Here is a 17,869-nt window from a genome sequence, read left to right on the forward strand (position 1 = left end):
GGTTAACGAATTGTAGTTAACATAATAATAAAAAAAATGTTCAAACTTTTTCAGTTACTATAATATTATCTGAATGACAAGGATAATTATTATTTTTAATATATTTTAAATGTATTGTAAAATATCTTCTTCAGCTGAAAAAATTTATCTTTTTAAAACAAAAAATAAACTTTTTTTCAGATTTTAACCGCATTTTGTTTCAGAAATCACAAACGTGGGTCAATGTAAATAATGTTACATCTAGGCCTACTTTTTAACTTTTTTTGTTACAACGTAGTAAAGCACTTACAAAAGATACAATTTGCATTACAATAGTTCCTTTTAAAACAGTTTAGCAGGGTGATATTTAAATTATACTTCCTACAATTGTTATATGGATTAATATAGATTAACGACTTTTTTTCCAAATAAAATCATGTTTACACATCATCCTATATACACTACATTACCCATAAAGCATTACAATAACGGGCGGCGCTAAAGAGTCACTTCATGGAAGCAGCTGAACTGTAGCTCTAACTTTAATCATTTTTGTCGAGGCTAGCACATAAACTACAGTCAACGTGGTAGTTTTAGTATTCTTTAAATATCTGTATAATAAAATGCAATAATATAATTGTCACCGCGGCCCAAAATAAGTAACTTATTGTTGGTTTGTTCTTTAAAGTTTGTAAAGGGGTTTATTTGTATTAGCATAGCATCAGCTAACAGCTGCGCGGATGTGTGCGCAGTTAGCCTGGAGCCGAACTACATTCATCCCTCAGTACAACTGACTGTCCGATCCCAGTCCAATCTGATCTGATTCGTTACTTTCGTGGGAAGAGTGGCAAGCTGTCTGCCAAGTCAAATGTAAGAGTTATTTTTTTATGTTTGCTGCTTTTTCAAAGTGGTGGCTGAGATTGCAGCTAATAGTACATCAGATTTTACGTTTTAGTTTTGCCTTCTGTTTTGACTGACTGCTTATAACTTAATTTTAAAATGCGCTTGGCTTTTCAATGAAATTTAACTGCTTACAAAAGATTTTAAAAGCTAGAAACTGTAAGCTGTCTGAATTGAGTTTGGTGTGCTAACCAGGTGATCTGGTGACAGCAGGTTGCCACCTTTAATGTCTGCTTTCTGTAGGATTAAATCTGTTTCATGGTCAACATAAAACGCTTCGTTGTGCAACTTAAAAGATAGTTATCAGATCTGAACCCTCATCAAAACAAAAACTAATCCTCTTGTGCTGGAATCACAGTAGTTCGAAAAGTATACGTGGTGTAATTGCACGAGGCAAGATGGCAGGCTGATAATCAAGTCTGATTACTCACTTTACTTAACCAACCCAACTGTACCAGTCAGAAAATGTATAAATCCTTTAATTAAACAGTGTCTGGTTTAGCGTTGAGGCATATGTTTCCAACAGGCCAGTACAGAGCCTTCCACACCTCTTAAAATCTGTTGAATGTCTCAATGCCATTTGGTGGAGTCATATTATGTGTTTTTGTTTTGTGCCTGACTCATATGATCTTTAATTTCAGGTTGAGGTTTTACTGAACAGTGGAAAATGGATCAGGACAACAACTCTGAGGTATCGAATGAAGAGCTTGTAGGTTTTGTTTTAGTCTTTGGCAGGATGAGAAACTCACTAGAAGCATTTATTAACAAATTTATTTTCATGGTGATGGATTTTTATCTGTAATTATTAAGGAGGATTCGATTCAAGTCATGAATAAATGGCGCTAAATTGAAATGGCTTCTGTTGTAGTTCATTGATTCAGTTTCCTTTGCTTTTCATTTACTTTCATACTTGGCAATGTGCATATAGTCTCTTTATTGCCTTCTTGTGGGTACTGAAAGTATTGGATAATAGTGTTTTGTTTGTTTAGGTGGGCATTTCCCACAATGAAGAAATATGCACAGCATTCTTTTTTACTGAAGCTTTAAAACTGCGAACGATGAAAGACATGAAATCATTCGCTCAACCTTGAAGACAAAGCGGCAGTTCCTAGAAGTGAATGCCGAGCTTTTTGCACCTGTTTTGTGTACGTTTTCAGAATGTGTTTATATAAAGAAATATGTAGATTATAATGCATCATTTTTGTTTTTAGGATGACTCAGTTGGCCAAGCAGAAGATGATACACAACCTCCATTTCCTCTTGGACTCTGTGAGTAATCTCTGATTTAAAGTTTACAAATCCCAAATTTCTTTTAGGCCCATATGATTTTGTAGGAAATGGTACTGTGTAGTCCTCAAAATTAATCTCATTGGCAAAAGTGTAATATTGTATCTTTTCAAAACTCATTGTTCAGTGCAGGGTTATAAAATTATTTTGAGTGTTTTATTAATGAAGTAATATGAGCAAATTATTAATAAAATGTATCTTTTCAGTTGGGTTTATTGTTATTTTACACTTTATCACAGTATTAATGTTTTTTATTTTTCTAATTTCATTTAGTTTTTAGTTATAGTATTTTAGAGCTACCAACTTTGTGATAACTGGTATGATTAAAATTGTAATGAACCATATTAAATTTCTCAGCTCAGTCTAGTGTTATTGCTGTCTAGTGGCATTTTCATTCTTAATGCAGGAGGGTTGTAAAGCTTTGTAATTTTATAATGTGCCATGTTTCAAAAACTTTATAGAGCCCATTTATTAAAATTTCTATTTTTTTTCACCCCAGTTTTGTTTAAAAAAAAAAAAATCAATTAAGCTTTTGCTAACAGTAATATGTGCAGTGCATATTTAATTTCTAAACTAACGAGTTATGAAAAGACTTAACTTTAATTAATCTGATTTTAAACTATTTCAAGTTTTCGATTTTTCAAATGTCACACCACCACAAAAGTTCAGACCATATATTTTCTGAAGCTCAACCTTCCTATGTTTGTGCTCTAGTACTGCTTGAAATGCAGATCACATGACTGATCTTTCCATTATTGTCTGGTTTACATGCAACTTTTACTTTTGATTAAGAGCTCATATGGAAAGAAGACTATTTACATACTTTTGTTTACGACTCATTTTCCATTTCCGTTTCAGATTTTCAGCGCTGAAACTAGTTCTCTAAAAATAATTATTTACTGTGGCAATAAAGTGTAAATAAAAAGAAGTGTGCTTGCTCCACCTCTTATGTTCTTGAGATAAATAATATTTGTTTTGATCTTGAAAATGTTTTTGTCTATTTAGCGGACTCTGAGGCAGTGGAAGTGTTGTGGCAAGTGCGTACCCAGCGCCGACAGACAGAGCCAGATCTGCCGGACACCGTGACGCGTCTCACCACACCTGAGGGCAGTATTGTGTACCTGGTTGGCACTGCCCACTTCAGCGACAGCAGCAAGGAGGATGTTGCCACTGTAAGCATTGGCTTTCTCTTTTTATGGACAAACATCAGTTCTACTGATTGATCAAATGCTGTTTTGATACGGTGCATGGTTTCAGACGATCCGAGCGGTACAGCCAGATGTGGTGGTGGTGGAGCTATGCCAGTATAGAGTATCCATGCTTAAGATGGATGAGAAGACGCTGCTAAAAGAGGCTAAAGACATAAACTTGGAGAAGGTCCAACAGGCGATTAAACAGGTCAGCCATGACATAGTTATTATATTGTCAAACACATTACTCTGCATTCATTTATCGACATGTTACTAGTCTAATCTAAGTTTTCTCTGTTTTGTTTTCTCATTTCTCATGTCAGAATGGGGTGATGTCTGGCCTCATGCAGATATTGCTGCTCAAAGTCTCTGCTCACATTACAGAACAGCTGGGCATGGCCCCCGGAGGAGAGTTTAGAGAAGCCTTTAAGGAGGTCAGTGTGTATGCACATGCTCTCGCTCACTTACACAGTCCTCATGGTTTTGACATGCACTCTAACTCATGCACTCGCTTCTGACTCCCAACAGATGTCACCAATTATCAAAGAACAATAAATGTGCATAGTCACGAAACCTGAAACATAAAACCTGTGGACAACACGGTGCATGTCACAGCAGAGACTGATCTGCATAAATAAAATTTGCATTAATTTCTGTTTTACCCAATGTAGGCAGGAAAAGTGCCCTTCTGTAAATTTCATCTTGGGGATCGGCCCATTCCAGTAACCTTTAAACGTGCAATAGCTGCTCTTAGCCTGTGGCAGAAGGCTCGTCTGGCCTGGGGCCTGTGCTTCCTCTCTGACCCCATCAGGTACAAGTCTACACCACTTTGTCTTTATATGCACATTCATCACTTCTTGACGTTTTTAAGAACTCTCTTAGAACATCTAAAACATCTTATGGTGTCTTAAAATCAAGACAAGAAAACACCAAGATGCCTGCTGCATGGGTACATAAAAAAAAGTCAGCGAAATAGCTGTTGTCTAGAAGCGATACGCTCGGGTTCAAAGATAAGAAATAAACCAAAAAAGATTGATATAATGCTAAAAGCACTTTTGATAGTGTGTCCAATCCAATAAGATTTCTTCTGCCAAAGTAATGACTTCAACATTAATTTGAGGGCTTTTTTAAAACAAAAATGATTTGTAATTTAAATTTGTTCATCAACATTATTAATTTAATATTTAAAACAAACATATACAAAAGTAATTTAATTAATCGACAGCCTTCACATTTTTATTTATATTTTTAATAAAGGCAGTGCAGCAAATTTTACTAAATTAAATCTTATTGAATTCCAACAAGCTTAATGAAGCCTTTATTTAGGACCATTATTTTAAAGACAATAATTGTTGTAAAAGTAATTGTCCTAAATATAGGCGTAATTTTAAGTAAAACATGATTTTTTTATTGTGGGTGAAATATGGCCTGGAAATGTTTTTGTTTGGTTTAAATTTACCTGAATCTTATTCTGGTATTTGTTCTTACTTTTATCAGCAAGGAGGATGTAGAGAAGTGTAAGCAAAAGGATCTTCTGGAGCAGACCATGTCAGAAATGATTGGCGAGTTTCCAGCCCTCCACCGCACTATTGTTGCAGAACGAGACGTCTACCTCACACACACACTTCGACAAGCAGCGCTCTGTGTGGAGGCGCCTCCTAATGCTGAGAGTGAGTACTGCATGCCGCAGTCTTTTCCACCGCTCTGCTATCAAGTGATGGTGATGCTTATTTGATCTAGGGATATTTCTTGAATTTAAAAATACATATTCTGGTATGCTCAGGGTTTTTATTGTTAAAGGGATAGTTCACCAAAAAATGTAAATAGTCATTTACTCACCCTCATGCCATTCTAAACCTAGATGATTTTTTTTTTTTTTGAGTATAAAAATATATTTCTGAAGAATGTTGGTGAACAGACAATTTAGATTTCCATTGTATTTTCCCATATTTGTTTTCCAACATATCTTCTTTTTGGTTCCACAGTAGAAAGTAAGTCATACATGTTTGGAAAGACACAAATTATGGCGGTTTTCAATTTTGGGTTGACTATCCCTTTAACTAAAAATCACTTGCGTCTTACACCGATGTGTATTAAGATGTTTATCAATGCTACAGGCCTATGTTTCAAGTCTAAAACAAAATAAAGGTACATTCATTCATTGTTTTTGGGACTGTGACAACATCTTTCCATATTAGAAGAAAATACATAGGATAATGAACAATTTTGTACACTCTGTTGTAATTTCTGTAAAATTTACAGAAAATTTAAATATTAAAATAAAGGCTAATTTAAAATCATAAATGTATGCTGTATTTGTGTATAAATAATTAGAAAATAAAACTGCCAGTGCTTTATTCAAGCAAGAAACACATTTGGAGTCATGTTAATCTCATTCAGATGATTTAAAGTTTTTTTTTTTTTTTTTTTTTTTTCAGAAGTTCCTGCTGTGGTGGTTGGAGTGGTCGGGATGGGTCATGTTCCTGGTATTGAGAGGAACTGGGATAAAGAGCTCAATATTCATGAAATCATGAGGTACGTACCGACACAGTTGCATGTACTTTGGTATCTAATAGTACTAGATGTATCTTGACCAAAATCTTTTTCTTTTTCTTTTAGCGTGGCTCCACCATCTCGATTTGGCTGGGTAGTACGCAATGTGTTGAAAGGAGCCATGTGGGGGCTTCTAGGTTATGCCTGCTTCTGTGCCAGCAAGGGTGTGGGGAGGGCATTACTCTCCTTACCGACAGTCCAATCGTTGCTTGAAAATATACGAACACCTTCCGTTTGACATTTCTTTTATCGGCACAGACTTTTCAGCAGTGAGATCAGAATGTCACACTGAACACCAATAGCCTTAACTACATGATGGTGGTTGGGTGAAGGGGAGCTAAACATGGTCTCCATCCATATGAAATAAACTCTGTGGGTGAAAGCTTTTGACTAGCTCTCTACCTCCTCAACCCTCTGTCCATCTGCTCTGTGTACGCAGAGCTATACTGCCAAAGAAATCGGACCATGCTTTTTTTCCCCCCTTTTCCTCATTCTTAAAGTATGACCTAATAGGAAATTAGCTGCAGCAGGATTTCCCACCTAATCTTGAACTGAAGTTTTATTTTCTCTCTTGGTATATTATATCTCTTTATATACTCTTGGTTGGCTCCTGCAAATAGTTAATGCATTTAGTTTCCCAGCAATTTACATCGGGAAAATGATTATGACCGAAGTATTTTTGGTTTCACTGATTGAATTTGTACGTTTCTGACAAAAATACTCGAAATGAGTGGAACAGAAACAACCGCACACCATGTTTAAGAGCTTCAATTCACATCCAGTAAGTAGGGGTGGTGATCAGACCTGATAAGGCCAGCATAAACTTTGCCCATGCTAGCTATCAAGTGCCTCCTACCACATGACCTGAAAAGGGCTAAAAGGAACAGAGACTGGTCAGGGTGTTTTGCTCTCGCTCCATATGGTCATAATAAAAGGGTACTATTAAATCTGGCGTCCTCTGTTTCTCTCACAGTTTCATAAAAATCACAGTTTCTAGAAATTAGTGAATTATGCAATTAATTAAACAAGCTGCATTGTGTTTATGCAATATTTTGTTGTAAGATGAGAGATAAAAAAAATTTTTTTTAATGAAATGAACATCTGTTCCCTTGAAATTAAGTATTTTTGTTACTGTTTTTGCTACTGTTCATAAAAGTTACCCAAAGATGAATTTCACTGATCTTTTTCCATTTAATCATAATTTACCACTAACTCAAATCATGAATTGCATGAGACCGTCATAATCACTTGAAACTGTAAGTGTAGAGAAACTAAATGCCAAGAAACCAAGAATAAGTGTAGAGAACCATTAATGAAGGTAAAGTTGACAAGAAAATGCTTATAACAGAAAAGCCATCAATAGCATTGGCCATCAGGGCACAATTTGTGAATCATGCTTCATATGGATGGATGGGAAGGTGGGAGTGTTTCTGCTCTCTGTGTGCTTTCCATGTAGCTTTTTACAACTGTGTCTTATAGGGTGACTGAAAACCAATTTTAAATGTCATCTGGGTCACAGGCACATCTGCAGCACAACACTTGAGTGTTGCGGGAATGCGAAGGCCTTCAGTTGTTCTTTTAAATCTTTAGATGCTGAATGGAAAGTGCTCTTTTTAACTATAGTGGGGCTCAAATTAAGATGTGTTTATAGCTTTGCATGCATGCCATGTGCATTTAAAGGTATGCTGGAGAAGGAAATGACTATATGGATGTATCTGCATGATTCCTTGTGTAGATGGTTTGTTGGGTTTATTTAATTGGAATTTTTCTTTACAACATATTGTAATGGTTTTAAATGTATATTAGCATTCGGAGATATTCGTAATGGATCAAGGTGGTTGCAAACTAATTAAACAGGTTGACTAGCTGATTGGTTTAATACAATGTATTAAAACAATTCTACTGAACCAATGACCCAGTAGTCTAGTTCTCCTGTCGCTGTCTTCCTAAAAACTAAAACTCTGTCTTCCTGTTTACTTTAAGCAGTTTTACTGTTTGATCACCTAGATCTGCTGCACTTATTGGATGAGAAATGACATGGTCTGAGGTATTTGAGGCATAACTTTGTGCATCCTTCAGCTTTACTGCTCATTTTTTTTGCTATCATTTTTGTCCTTCATTTTCAGGAAACTAATGCTCAACTATATCTCCTATATTAAAATCTTAAATCAGTTTTCAAGCATGTTACATTTGTCTTTCATATCTTCAGTAAGTACTTTGATGCATGAATTGTCCATATACATGTAGTGCTGGGTAGATTACTTACAAATTGTAGTCCATTATTTACTACAGATTACAGGATGAAAATTATAGGTTACACATTTTATGTAATGTATTCATACTCATTTTTAGACTACTTTTTTTAAAACTTATTTTAAACTTGCTATTAAACATACTGTATTGACATAAAAAAGCCAATTATAATACATTGTTATAACAATTTCTTAAAGTCAGTTAAACATATTATACACAATGGTTACGACTAGGTTTAATGTACAAAATGTATTGTTTTTTTAAATGGATAAAAAAAGCTAATAATTAAATCATTAAAATGTCAACTAATTTTAACACTTAAAAAAACTAAAAATATGAATATTTTATTTGTTTCCTGTATGTCAATGTGACCCTTAACCAAACATCAGAGAACTGTAAACATGAGAATGCGCTGGTAAATTACTGAGATATTAACTTCAGAGATTCCAAGTAAATATTTTATCAAAGGAGTTTGACTGACAAAAACTTTGGGAAGCATTGCTTTAAATAAACAAAAATTAGTAAACGAAAACAGAAATGAGATTACTCTTCCCAAGTCTTCCAGTAATATTTTTGTTACCAACCGTTACTGAAGGGTACTGTACATGATAACTACATATTGTTTCACAGCTATACATCATTTGATTTGGTTGTTTCATGCATACGTGCAAATTCATTTAAATCAACATGGCCATTCTATTATGTAAATATAGTCAAAGCTAACGTAAATTATATAATATTCATTTTTCGGTGAGAGTTAATGTCTGTTCGAATCATGTGTGTGTAACCTACTGTGTTTGTTTCTAGGGGGAACAAAAACAACGACGGACCAGTTTCCCGTTGGCTTTTGAGAACAGCTTGGTTCTCTTTGTAGTTACGTAATGATGACTGTCACTTTTTCCTAGTCTCCTTAACTAACAAGCTTTGTTAGACATCAGTACGATGTGAATAGCTTCTGCTGGAATGCGTTTAGCACGTCTTTATATCTCATGCTCCGGTGCTATTTTGCGTAGATCTCTATCACATGTGGGGATGGACGACATGGGGATAAGCACAAGCCGCTCTTGCCTTGAGGGACTGGAGTTTGACAATGTTGCTCTTAAAAAGCTTCCACTGGACCCTTGCACCGAACCAGGGGTCCGACAGGTCCGGGGGGCCTGCTTCTCTAGAGTCCGACCCACCCCTCTGGAGAACCCAAAGTTTGTGGCAGTTTCAGGTCCAGCTCTGGCACTGCTGGGTCTTGATGCTGATGAGGTTCTGAAGGATCCACTGGGCCCAGAGTATCTCAGTGGATCTAAAGTGATGCCAGGATCAGAGCCTGCTGCCCATTGCTACTGCGGACATCAGTTTGGACAGTTTGCAGGACAGCTTGGGGACGGAGCTGCATGTTATCTGGGAGAAGTGAAAGCCCCTGTGGATCAGAGCCCAGAGTTACTGCATGAGAATCCCACTGGACGCTGGGAGATCCAGGTGAAGGGTGCTGGACTGACACCATACTCTAGGTAGGCCTGCTACTGCATTTCACTGCTGTATTTTATGTGCCACATCATGTTGTGATATTCTCATTGACTGTTCACATTTAAAATGATAATTCTGGATTATAATTTCACTTTTCTATTTCTTAAGATCTTAGTCCAGTTTTTGTCTTTTGTGTTTTTTTTTAGGCAGGCAGATGGGAGAAAGGTTTTGCGCTCCAGCATACGGGAGTTCCTGTGCAGCGAGGCAGTTTTTGCCTTGGGTGTCCCGACCACAAGAGCTGGATCAGTAGTGACATCAGATTCACGAGTCATGAGGGATATCTACTATGATGGCAAGCCACGCATGGAAAGATGCTCTGTGGTCTTGCGCATTGCTCCCAGCTTTATTAGGTAACCTTACAGTATGTTGTTGTTGTTGTTTTTTTGTCGTAAATGCTTTCTCAAGTAAGTGTTAGTTAAGTATTATTTATGTACTATTATATTGTTTTTTTTAATTGCATTGATTTTTCTTTTTAATTTTGAGTATTTTTATGTTTTTGTAATTTTATGTGCTTTTATTTTTATTATTTTTTTTATCTTATTTTTAATCTAATCTTATGTTTAAGACATTTTAGTTCTTCAGCTTAGTTTTAGTTAGTGTTCAAAGATTCTTTTCTTTTGAAATTTAATTTAATGTTTTTAATCAAATAATCATGTTTTCATTTCAGCTTTACCTGTTTAATTAAATGACTGAAAAAAAAAGTTTTAGCTAACAATAACAAGTCTCGGCTATCTCTTTTTGACCTTGACTTATAATACTTTAGTTTTTATATCTGTCAGTGAAATAATGCCACTGGTAAAGGTCTTTTAGGTCTATCTGTCATTGTTCTAGGTTTTATTGACCTGATTCTTGATGTAGGTTTGGATCATTTGAGATCTTCAAACGAGCTGATGAGTTCACTGGCCGCCAAGGTCCCAGCTATGGCCACGATGAGATCAGAACCCAGATGCTGGATTATGTCATTGAGACATTCTACCCAGAGATCCACCAGAATTACTCAGACCGCATTGAAAGGAATACTGCTTTCTTCAGAGAGGTAGACTGAGCTCTATTCATTGCTTTTAATAATATCAGTGCCGCGGCTAATCTTTTGTTTATTTTCAGTTCCTGCAGTTGCTTGTTGGTCTTTGATCATCATCTTACCCTCAGTTACCTTATTTACCTGAATGACTTTGGCAGGCTACCATCATCAGATTTAAATTCTTAACCACTAAGACTATGCTAGAGCATGATTGCACTGTGCAGTGATTAAATTAGCTAATATAAATAATTTTTTTAATTTTCTTGAAATAGAACTATTGTAAATTTAAATTTATTTGTGACTTATTAAGAAGGAAAAATACTTGTTTGATTTGTAATATTTCTTTTGATTAGTAACTTTGCATCTTTATTGTGCTTTTCTATATGTACTTAAACTTTATACATTAAGGTGTCCTTGTTACAGTGTAATTATACATGTAAGTACTGAGTAATATTTGTTAACTACATGTGCATACTATATGGTTAGGTTAGAATTGGGGTTTGAATTAGGGTTACTTGCAGGTAATTATGCATAATTTATTATGATAGTAAGTAGGGGTGCACGATAAATATCGGCCGATAATATAATAATAATGAACGTGGATTTGCCCAGCTTGTCAGTTAACAACGGCTCCGTGTAGTAACAGTTGCTCTATAGGAAATCATGCACCTGATGGAATTTACCGCTGATTAGATAACTGGCTTTATTGACAAGATACGCATTAATTATCAGCCGATATTTATTGTGCTCCCCTAATAGTAAGTTCATGTAACTTTGTTACAAGGACACCTTAAAATAAAGTGTAACCAATTTTTTTTAATTTTATTGATAGGTGACTTTACGAACAGCGAGGCTGGTGACTCAGTGGCAGTGTGTGGGTTTCTGTCATGGAGTCCTCAATACTGATAACATGAGCATCCTGGGCCTGACTTTGGACTATGGGCCTTTCGGATTCATGGATCGGTAAAGTCTGACATAAACCTCAAATGTTATTCCAACTGTTCAACAGTCATTTGCATTAATGAACAATCATTCATGAACATTCATTTCCTTGTTTTTTATTTCTAGTTTTGACCCAGATTTTATCTGTAATGCCTCCGATACTTCAGGGCGGTATTCTTACCAAGCCCAGCCGGCCATCTGCCGCTGGAATTTAGCTCGGCTTGCTGAAGCCCTGGCACCTGATCTACCTCCAGACCGGGCTGAACAGGTGCTGGATGAGTATATGCCTCTTTACAATGGCTTCTATCTGAGCAACATGAGGAAAAAACTGGGTCTGCTGAGGATGGAGGAACCAGAGGACGAGATGCTTATCACAGAACTTATGCAGACCATGCATAACACTGGTATGAAGATAGTGTAACAAACATCCTGGAGAGATTGTGTTTTTCATGGTGCCGTAAAATGTCAGTCTTGATGTGCCAAATGTGTTAGAAAAGGGCATAGGCGCCGATACCGTTTTACCACGGAAAATGAGCACCCATGTGTGCCAGTGCCAGACTGCCAGTAGGCTACATTTATTTAAAATTAAACATTGCAGTTGGCGCTATGAAGCGTCTGCCACACTGTGATTGGTTATGTTGTTGTCAGTGACAGTGACATAACCAGTCGCATGCATGTTCCATATCCTATCCACCAATCACAGCGTTTCTGAAACGTCCCATCCCCCACTATACAGTGCCGTGCGAGTATGTAATCATTTACTGCTTTCCGTAATCACTAATCATTAATCAGACTAAAATGGACAGATTTGTTATAAAAAAAAAACTGCACTGAAGATTTCGGTTTATTTTCTACATTTTGCTTAGGTTAGATTAGGTTTAGATTAATGATTGTTTTCTTATATTTTGTTCTTTCCTTTGGCGCCGCTTTCGTTCTTTTCCCATTTTATTGTTTGTTTGTTTACATTTTCACCTTGTACATAGCGCACATTATTATTGTTATTTTACTGGATCTAGTGGCTTTGGCTTTTTGTGAATAAACGTCCAGTATTTTTTCTCTTTCAAAGTTTTGTCTGTCATGTTCTTCCACCTCATTTCATACCCAGCAGTACGTTAATATGTTAATGTTACGGTACATTCCCTAGACTCCTTAAAGTTCGTAACAGGGTTTAAATGGGAACATTTTTCTGCTCAAGTATAGGCCTATATACGGTTTAAAAGAGGAAAAACTAATGGACACAAAAGTAGCCTACTTTTGGACAGAATACGAGTTCTTTGTTAAATACATAAAATAAAAAAATATTTTTTTAGCCTATATGAATAATGGATTCGAAACCTCAAAGAAAAGCCATGCCACTATCAAAAGAAACCTCGAAACATAAATGAGGTAGACATTCCCAGAAACTCATTATTTTAGTCGCAACAATCGGTTAATGGAAACGCTGTCCTTTCGCAATAGTTTTTTAATCAATATTTACAAAACATTAATTTCCCAAGAAGCTGAACGCATTAGCGGTTACGTGTCAGTTAAACTTTTCATCTCCAATCCTGTTTGTATTTTTGAGAAGTGACGCTGTTGTGTTTGTTTGTATCGGCCGCTGTCCATTAGCCTAAGGTTCTGAAATGCAATATTTTTTGAATAGCCTAGTCTATTTTTTTTATTTTTTAAATGGCGTGCGCCCTTGAGCACCCACGGAGAAAAACATAAATCGGCGCCTATGGAAAAGGGGGATACTTACAGGACGGTAGATGCTTATTCTGTCAGATGGTAGATGATTATACTTCTGATTTCTCTCTACATTTTCTTCTTCTTAGGCGCAGATTTCACCAACACTTTCCGCAGCTTGAGTCAGATTTCCTGCCCAACACAGCAGGAGGGGGAAGATGAAAGTGAGGTTATAAAACAAGCCGCAGAGCTTCTCCTGCAGCAGTGTGCCTCTCTAGAGGAGCTCAAAGCTGCAAACAGACCCACCATGGATCCACGGTAACACCTCAGTTTATATTCTCATGTACACTACCATTCATAATGTTGAGGTCAAAAAGAATTGTAAATGTTTTTAAAACACATCTCTAATGCTCACCAAGGCTGCATTTATTTCATTAAAAACAGTTACATTGTGAAACTTATGACAATGTTAAATAATATTTTACTATATTTTAAAATGTAAGTTATTCCTGTGATGCAAAGCTGAATTTTCAACACCCATTACTTCAATCTTCAGTGTCACATGATCCTTCAGAAATCATTGTAATATGCTGATCTGGTGCTCCAGAAACATTTATTGTGATTATCAATTTTGAAAACAGTATTGGTTGCTTAATTTAACTGTCACTATTGATCAGTTTTTATTCATCCTTGCTGAAAAATAGGATTAATTTTGTTTAAATAAAAATAACTCATCCCAAACCTTTGAATAGTAGTGTAAAAGTTTAGAAATGTTCAACATTGACAGTAAAAAAATTATAAATGGTGTATAATAATCAAAGTTGTGCATAGCTTACTATGTAGAAAGACCACATGAACTATTTCCTCTAGCTCTTAAAATAAAAAATCAATTTACCACCCACTGACTAAATGTCACACAGTTCCCACTGTCTACTTTGAGATGGGAATAGATTTTTGGATGGCTGTTAAGTGCAAAAAGTATTCGGCAGGCCTTCAAATTTGCCTAAAAAAACAGTGTTGTTATTATTAACTAAAAGCATTACATTATTTTACAGTTTCTTAGAGTAAAGTAATTTAAAAGGAATAAAAACTAAATCACTAAGTATCAAAAGCACATAAAATTAGTAAAACATAAACTAAAATTTAAATATAAAAATAAATGTGAATTACAAGTGAAATATTAATAAATACTATAATTGTATAGCTAAAATAACTAAAATAATATGGTTTAAAATGAAAAAGACATGGTTAAATATCTTTCTTTGCATATTTCTGTTCAGTGATTTTTTTCTTTCCTTAAATATAGGGAACTTGCAATGCTGCTGTCCATGGCTCAGAGTAACCCTGCACTGTTCCAGATGATTTCGGACCGGAAGACAGTCGCCCGGCAGCTGGAAAGGCTCTCAAGATTGAAGGAGCTGATGGACACCACTGCAGAGCAACTAAGGGCCAAACAGACAGAAGACTGGTCCAGCTGGATCAAAAAATACAGGTACAGAAAGGACGCTCTGAATTCTTTTGATTGAATATGTTTTCATTTTCTGTTGGCAGTGGAAATATATATTGTAAAGCATTGTTTATGAAACCAAAAAACCTAAAGAGGACATGAAGTATTTTAATAATTTAAGATCTGTGTAAATTATATTTTTAACTACTATGTATGTGCTTTTGCATATAATGTCAATCCAATTCTCAAGGCAGCGGCTTGCTCGTGAGTGTGAGTCAGGGGTTGATGAGACCGATCTGCAGAAGGAGAGAGTAAATGTTATGAACAACAACAACCCATACATGGTACTCAGAAACTACATCGCCCAGAATGCAATAGAGGCAGCTGAAAATGGTGACTTCTCAGAGGTGGGGCTATAACTAGCTTTGTTATACTTATACTATCATTCAAAAGTATGGAGTCAGTAAGTGTTTTTTTTTTATATATTCTTTTATTAAGCAAGGACACATTCACTTAAATTTATAATTGTCAAAAATGACAGTTTTACAAGACTTACGAAAATATTTATTTTAAATAAATGAAATAAATATATTTTTTAATAAATCTTATTTATCTTATAATTAATCTTATCTTTATACATCAGAGAAAAATGAAAATGTACCACAGTTTTTACAAAAATATTGATCAGCACAACCTTTTTGAGAATAAGAGATAAGCATATTTGAATGAAACGATCATGTGACACTAAAGACTAGAGTAATGGGTGCTGAAAAATGTATTAAAAAATGTATCAAAATGAAAAAAGGTTGTTTTAAATTGTAATAATATTTCAGAATTTTACCGGGTTTTTTTGGGGGGGGTAAGCCTAAGAAACATATATACATATATAAACATCTATCTATCTGTCTATACAGTGCCTTGTGAAAGTATTCGGCCCCCTTGAACTTTGCGACGTATTGCCACATTTCTGGCTTCAAACATAAAGATATAAAACTGTAATTTTTTGTGAAGATTCAACAAACGGAACGAAATTTATTGGATATTTCAAACTTTTTTAACAAATAAAAAAACTGAAAAATTGGGCGTGCAAAATTATTCAGTTAAAATTTTATAGCGCCACCTTTTGCTGCGATTACAGCTGTAAGTCGCTTGGGGTATGTCTCTATCAGTTTTGCACATCGAGAGACTGAAATTTTTGCCCATTCCTCCTTGCAAAACCGCTCGAGCTCAGTGAGGTTGGATGGAGAGTTTTTCTGAACAGCAGTTTTCAAGCAGATTTTAAGACTTTGTTGTCTTCTCAAATCCATTAGGTCCAGAGAGTTCTGAAAGTGTTGGAAAAGCCGTTCTCTGTGCAGGAAGGTCTTGAAAAGCCAGTCTGGTTGGGAAGAGGAGTGGTGGATTCAGATGAAAGAGATGAGACCGGAGCAGAAGGGAATACTTCAGGAGCAGAGGCTCGAGTACTTGTCCCATATGACAGCAAGCCCCCAATGTGGGCCAATGAGATCTGTGTCACCTGATCATCATAAAACCTTCATGACAACTAACCTGCTCATTTAAGCAGAATAATCCTGCAGAAGCTGGTTAGGTGTCAGGGAAGGTATTAAATGAGGCATTAAACTCCTGTCCACCAGTTAAAAACATGCAGTAAGATAATGTGTAGGGTGCTAAATGAAAATCCAGCACGTTTATTGCTGTATATTTGAATAGCTACAAATGATGACTTAGACCACCAGTCTAACCATGACAGGTCTCAGTCTGAAAGACGGAAGTTATGCCTTTATATAAAATGACTGTGACTTTCAAGTAAAACGCACAAGACCTTGATCAACCAAACTCCAAACGCACAAACAGATGTAATCGTTTACCTAAAGGCTTTCACTTTAAATCATGTAGTTATATGTATAAGAGATTTGACACACAATCCATGTGTAGCTGAAAGTGTCTATTAATTCAGCAACTGCATTTACTTGTAACAGAATTTTAATGTCATTCAGCATAGTTTCAGCAACTGTGAAGAAATTTTCAGACATAATTTTATAATTTTTTTGAACATCCCGATGAATATGCAATATTTCTAAGATAAATCACTAATTTAATAAACATAACAAATAGCATGTCTGTGATTTAATTTTTTTTAACTAGGATTATTTCTGTGATGATGAGGTTTTGTATTTGTAAAAGATGTTTGGGACCTTTTCAGTGAGACTGTGTTGGGGAAGCGGCTTCCATTGTTTTCATTTAGGAAGGAATGTCTGTGCCTTGGGCCCAATACTTAAGTAACATGTTAACACATGTTCAGATGTGCACCTAAAAATATTAAGGCAGATTTCAACAGTGTGAAGTACTTGCAGACCAAAAAAAATCCCTGTTATGTATTGCATATAACAGGGGAACAAGCATTTATTCTCTGATCATATTGTAAATGACCAAAGCCAATGGGACTCCCAAAGCCCTTGTTTTAATGTTTTTAAAGGCTATTAAAAGAACAAACATGCATCAGTTCTCACATTCACTGAAGTACAATCATGTTCTTGGTTATTTTGTCTTGGTGACGCAACTCTTGTATGGAAAGCTGTTTTGACATTTATTAAACCAACTAGTGGTAACACTTTACTTTAAGGATCAGTTCTCACTATGAACTAGCTGCTTATTGCCTTGCATATTACTATCATTTTAGCTGTTTATTAGTACTTATAAAGCATATATTAAAAAATATATGAATGCCTTATTCTGTATGACCATATTTTAGACCCCTTATCCAACCCCACACCTAAAAGTAAAACAACTACCTTACTAATTATTAGTAAGCAGCAATTAATATGAATATAATATTAACATTTCACCATCCATTTAGACACATCAAACATAACTCCTTCAAAATCAGAGTTATGATTGATGATCGATGATCAGCTGACTTTCTCAGACCACATTGCTACAACTGCCCCGTCCTGCATATTTGCTTTATTCAACATCAAGAAGATCAGGCCCTTTCTTTCACAACATGTGTCACAACTTGTTCAAGCTCTTGTTCTGTCGAGGCTGGACTACTGCAATGCTCTCTTGGCAGTTCTTCTATCCTGTTTTATCAATCCTTTACAGTTAATCCAGAACGTG

The 17,869-nt window shown here is 35.7% G+C and overlaps 2 protein-coding genes across 4 annotated transcripts; both read left to right on the forward strand.

The window, feature by feature from the left end:
• Positions 1–464: 464 nt before the first annotated feature.
• On the forward strand, positions 465–6,856 carry trabd (TraB domain containing). Its single transcript, XM_059506690.1, has 10 exons — positions 465–849; positions 1,521–1,570; positions 2,091–2,148; positions 3,172–3,338; positions 3,424–3,564; positions 3,680–3,790; positions 4,028–4,167; positions 4,854–5,026; positions 5,795–5,891; positions 5,976–6,856. The coding sequence occupies exons 2-10, from the start codon at positions 1,547–1,549 to the stop codon at positions 6,145–6,147; spliced, it is 1,083 nt and encodes a 360-aa protein (XP_059362673.1). The 5' UTR covers positions 465–849; positions 1,521–1,546; the 3' UTR covers positions 6,148–6,856.
• A 2,105-nt stretch (positions 6,857–8,961) lies between these two features.
• selenoo1 (selenoprotein O1) lies at positions 8,962–16,722 on the forward strand. Of its 3 annotated transcripts, XM_059506694.1 has the most exons (10): positions 8,962–9,032; positions 9,176–9,664; positions 9,827–10,030; positions 10,539–10,716; positions 11,534–11,664; positions 11,770–12,047; positions 13,458–13,626; positions 14,615–14,800; positions 15,006–15,162; positions 16,066–16,722. In XM_059506694.1, the coding sequence occupies exons 2-10, from the start codon at positions 9,195–9,197 to the stop codon at positions 16,279–16,281; spliced, it is 1,989 nt and encodes a 662-aa protein (XP_059362677.1). In that variant the 5' UTR covers positions 8,962–9,032; positions 9,176–9,194; the 3' UTR covers positions 16,282–16,722. The 3 variants fall into 3 exon arrangements, with proteins under 3 accessions (XP_059362677.1, XP_059362675.1, XP_059362674.1); XM_059506692.1 differs by having other exon boundaries at positions 8,984–9,664; positions 16,066–16,272; XM_059506691.1 differs by having other exon boundaries at positions 8,985–9,664.
• Positions 16,723–17,869: the final 1,147 nt, after the last annotated feature.

Source organism: Carassius carassius, chromosome 23, assembly GCF_963082965.1.
Source record: "Carassius carassius chromosome 23, fCarCar2.1, whole genome shotgun sequence".
NCBI classification, from domain to species: Eukaryota; Metazoa; Chordata; class Actinopteri; order Cypriniformes; family Cyprinidae; genus Carassius; species Carassius carassius.

Excerpts from the sequence above, each read along its gene's own strand:
- trabd (XM_059506690.1), top strand. The coding sequence starts at position 1,547 with ATGGATCAGGACAACAACTCTGAG. Across the intron at positions 2,149-3,171 it reads TCCATTTCCTCTTGGACTCT|CGGACTCTGAGGCAGTGGAA; the intron begins GTGAGTAATCTC and ends TTGTCTATTTAG. Across the intron at positions 3,791-4,027 it reads TTAGAGAAGCCTTTAAGGAG|GCAGGAAAAGTGCCCTTCTG; the intron begins GTCAGTGTGTAT and ends TACCCAATGTAG.
- selenoo1 (XM_059506692.1), top strand. The coding sequence starts at position 9,126 with ATGCGTTTAGCACGTCTTTATATCTCATGCTCCGGTGCTATTTTGCGT. Across the intron at positions 10,717-11,533 it reads ATACTGCTTTCTTCAGAGAG|GTGACTTTACGAACAGCGAG; the intron begins GTAGACTGAGCT and ends TTTTATTGATAG. Across the intron at positions 11,665-11,769 it reads CCTTTCGGATTCATGGATCG|TTTTGACCCAGATTTTATCT; the intron begins GTAAAGTCTGAC and ends TTTTATTTCTAG.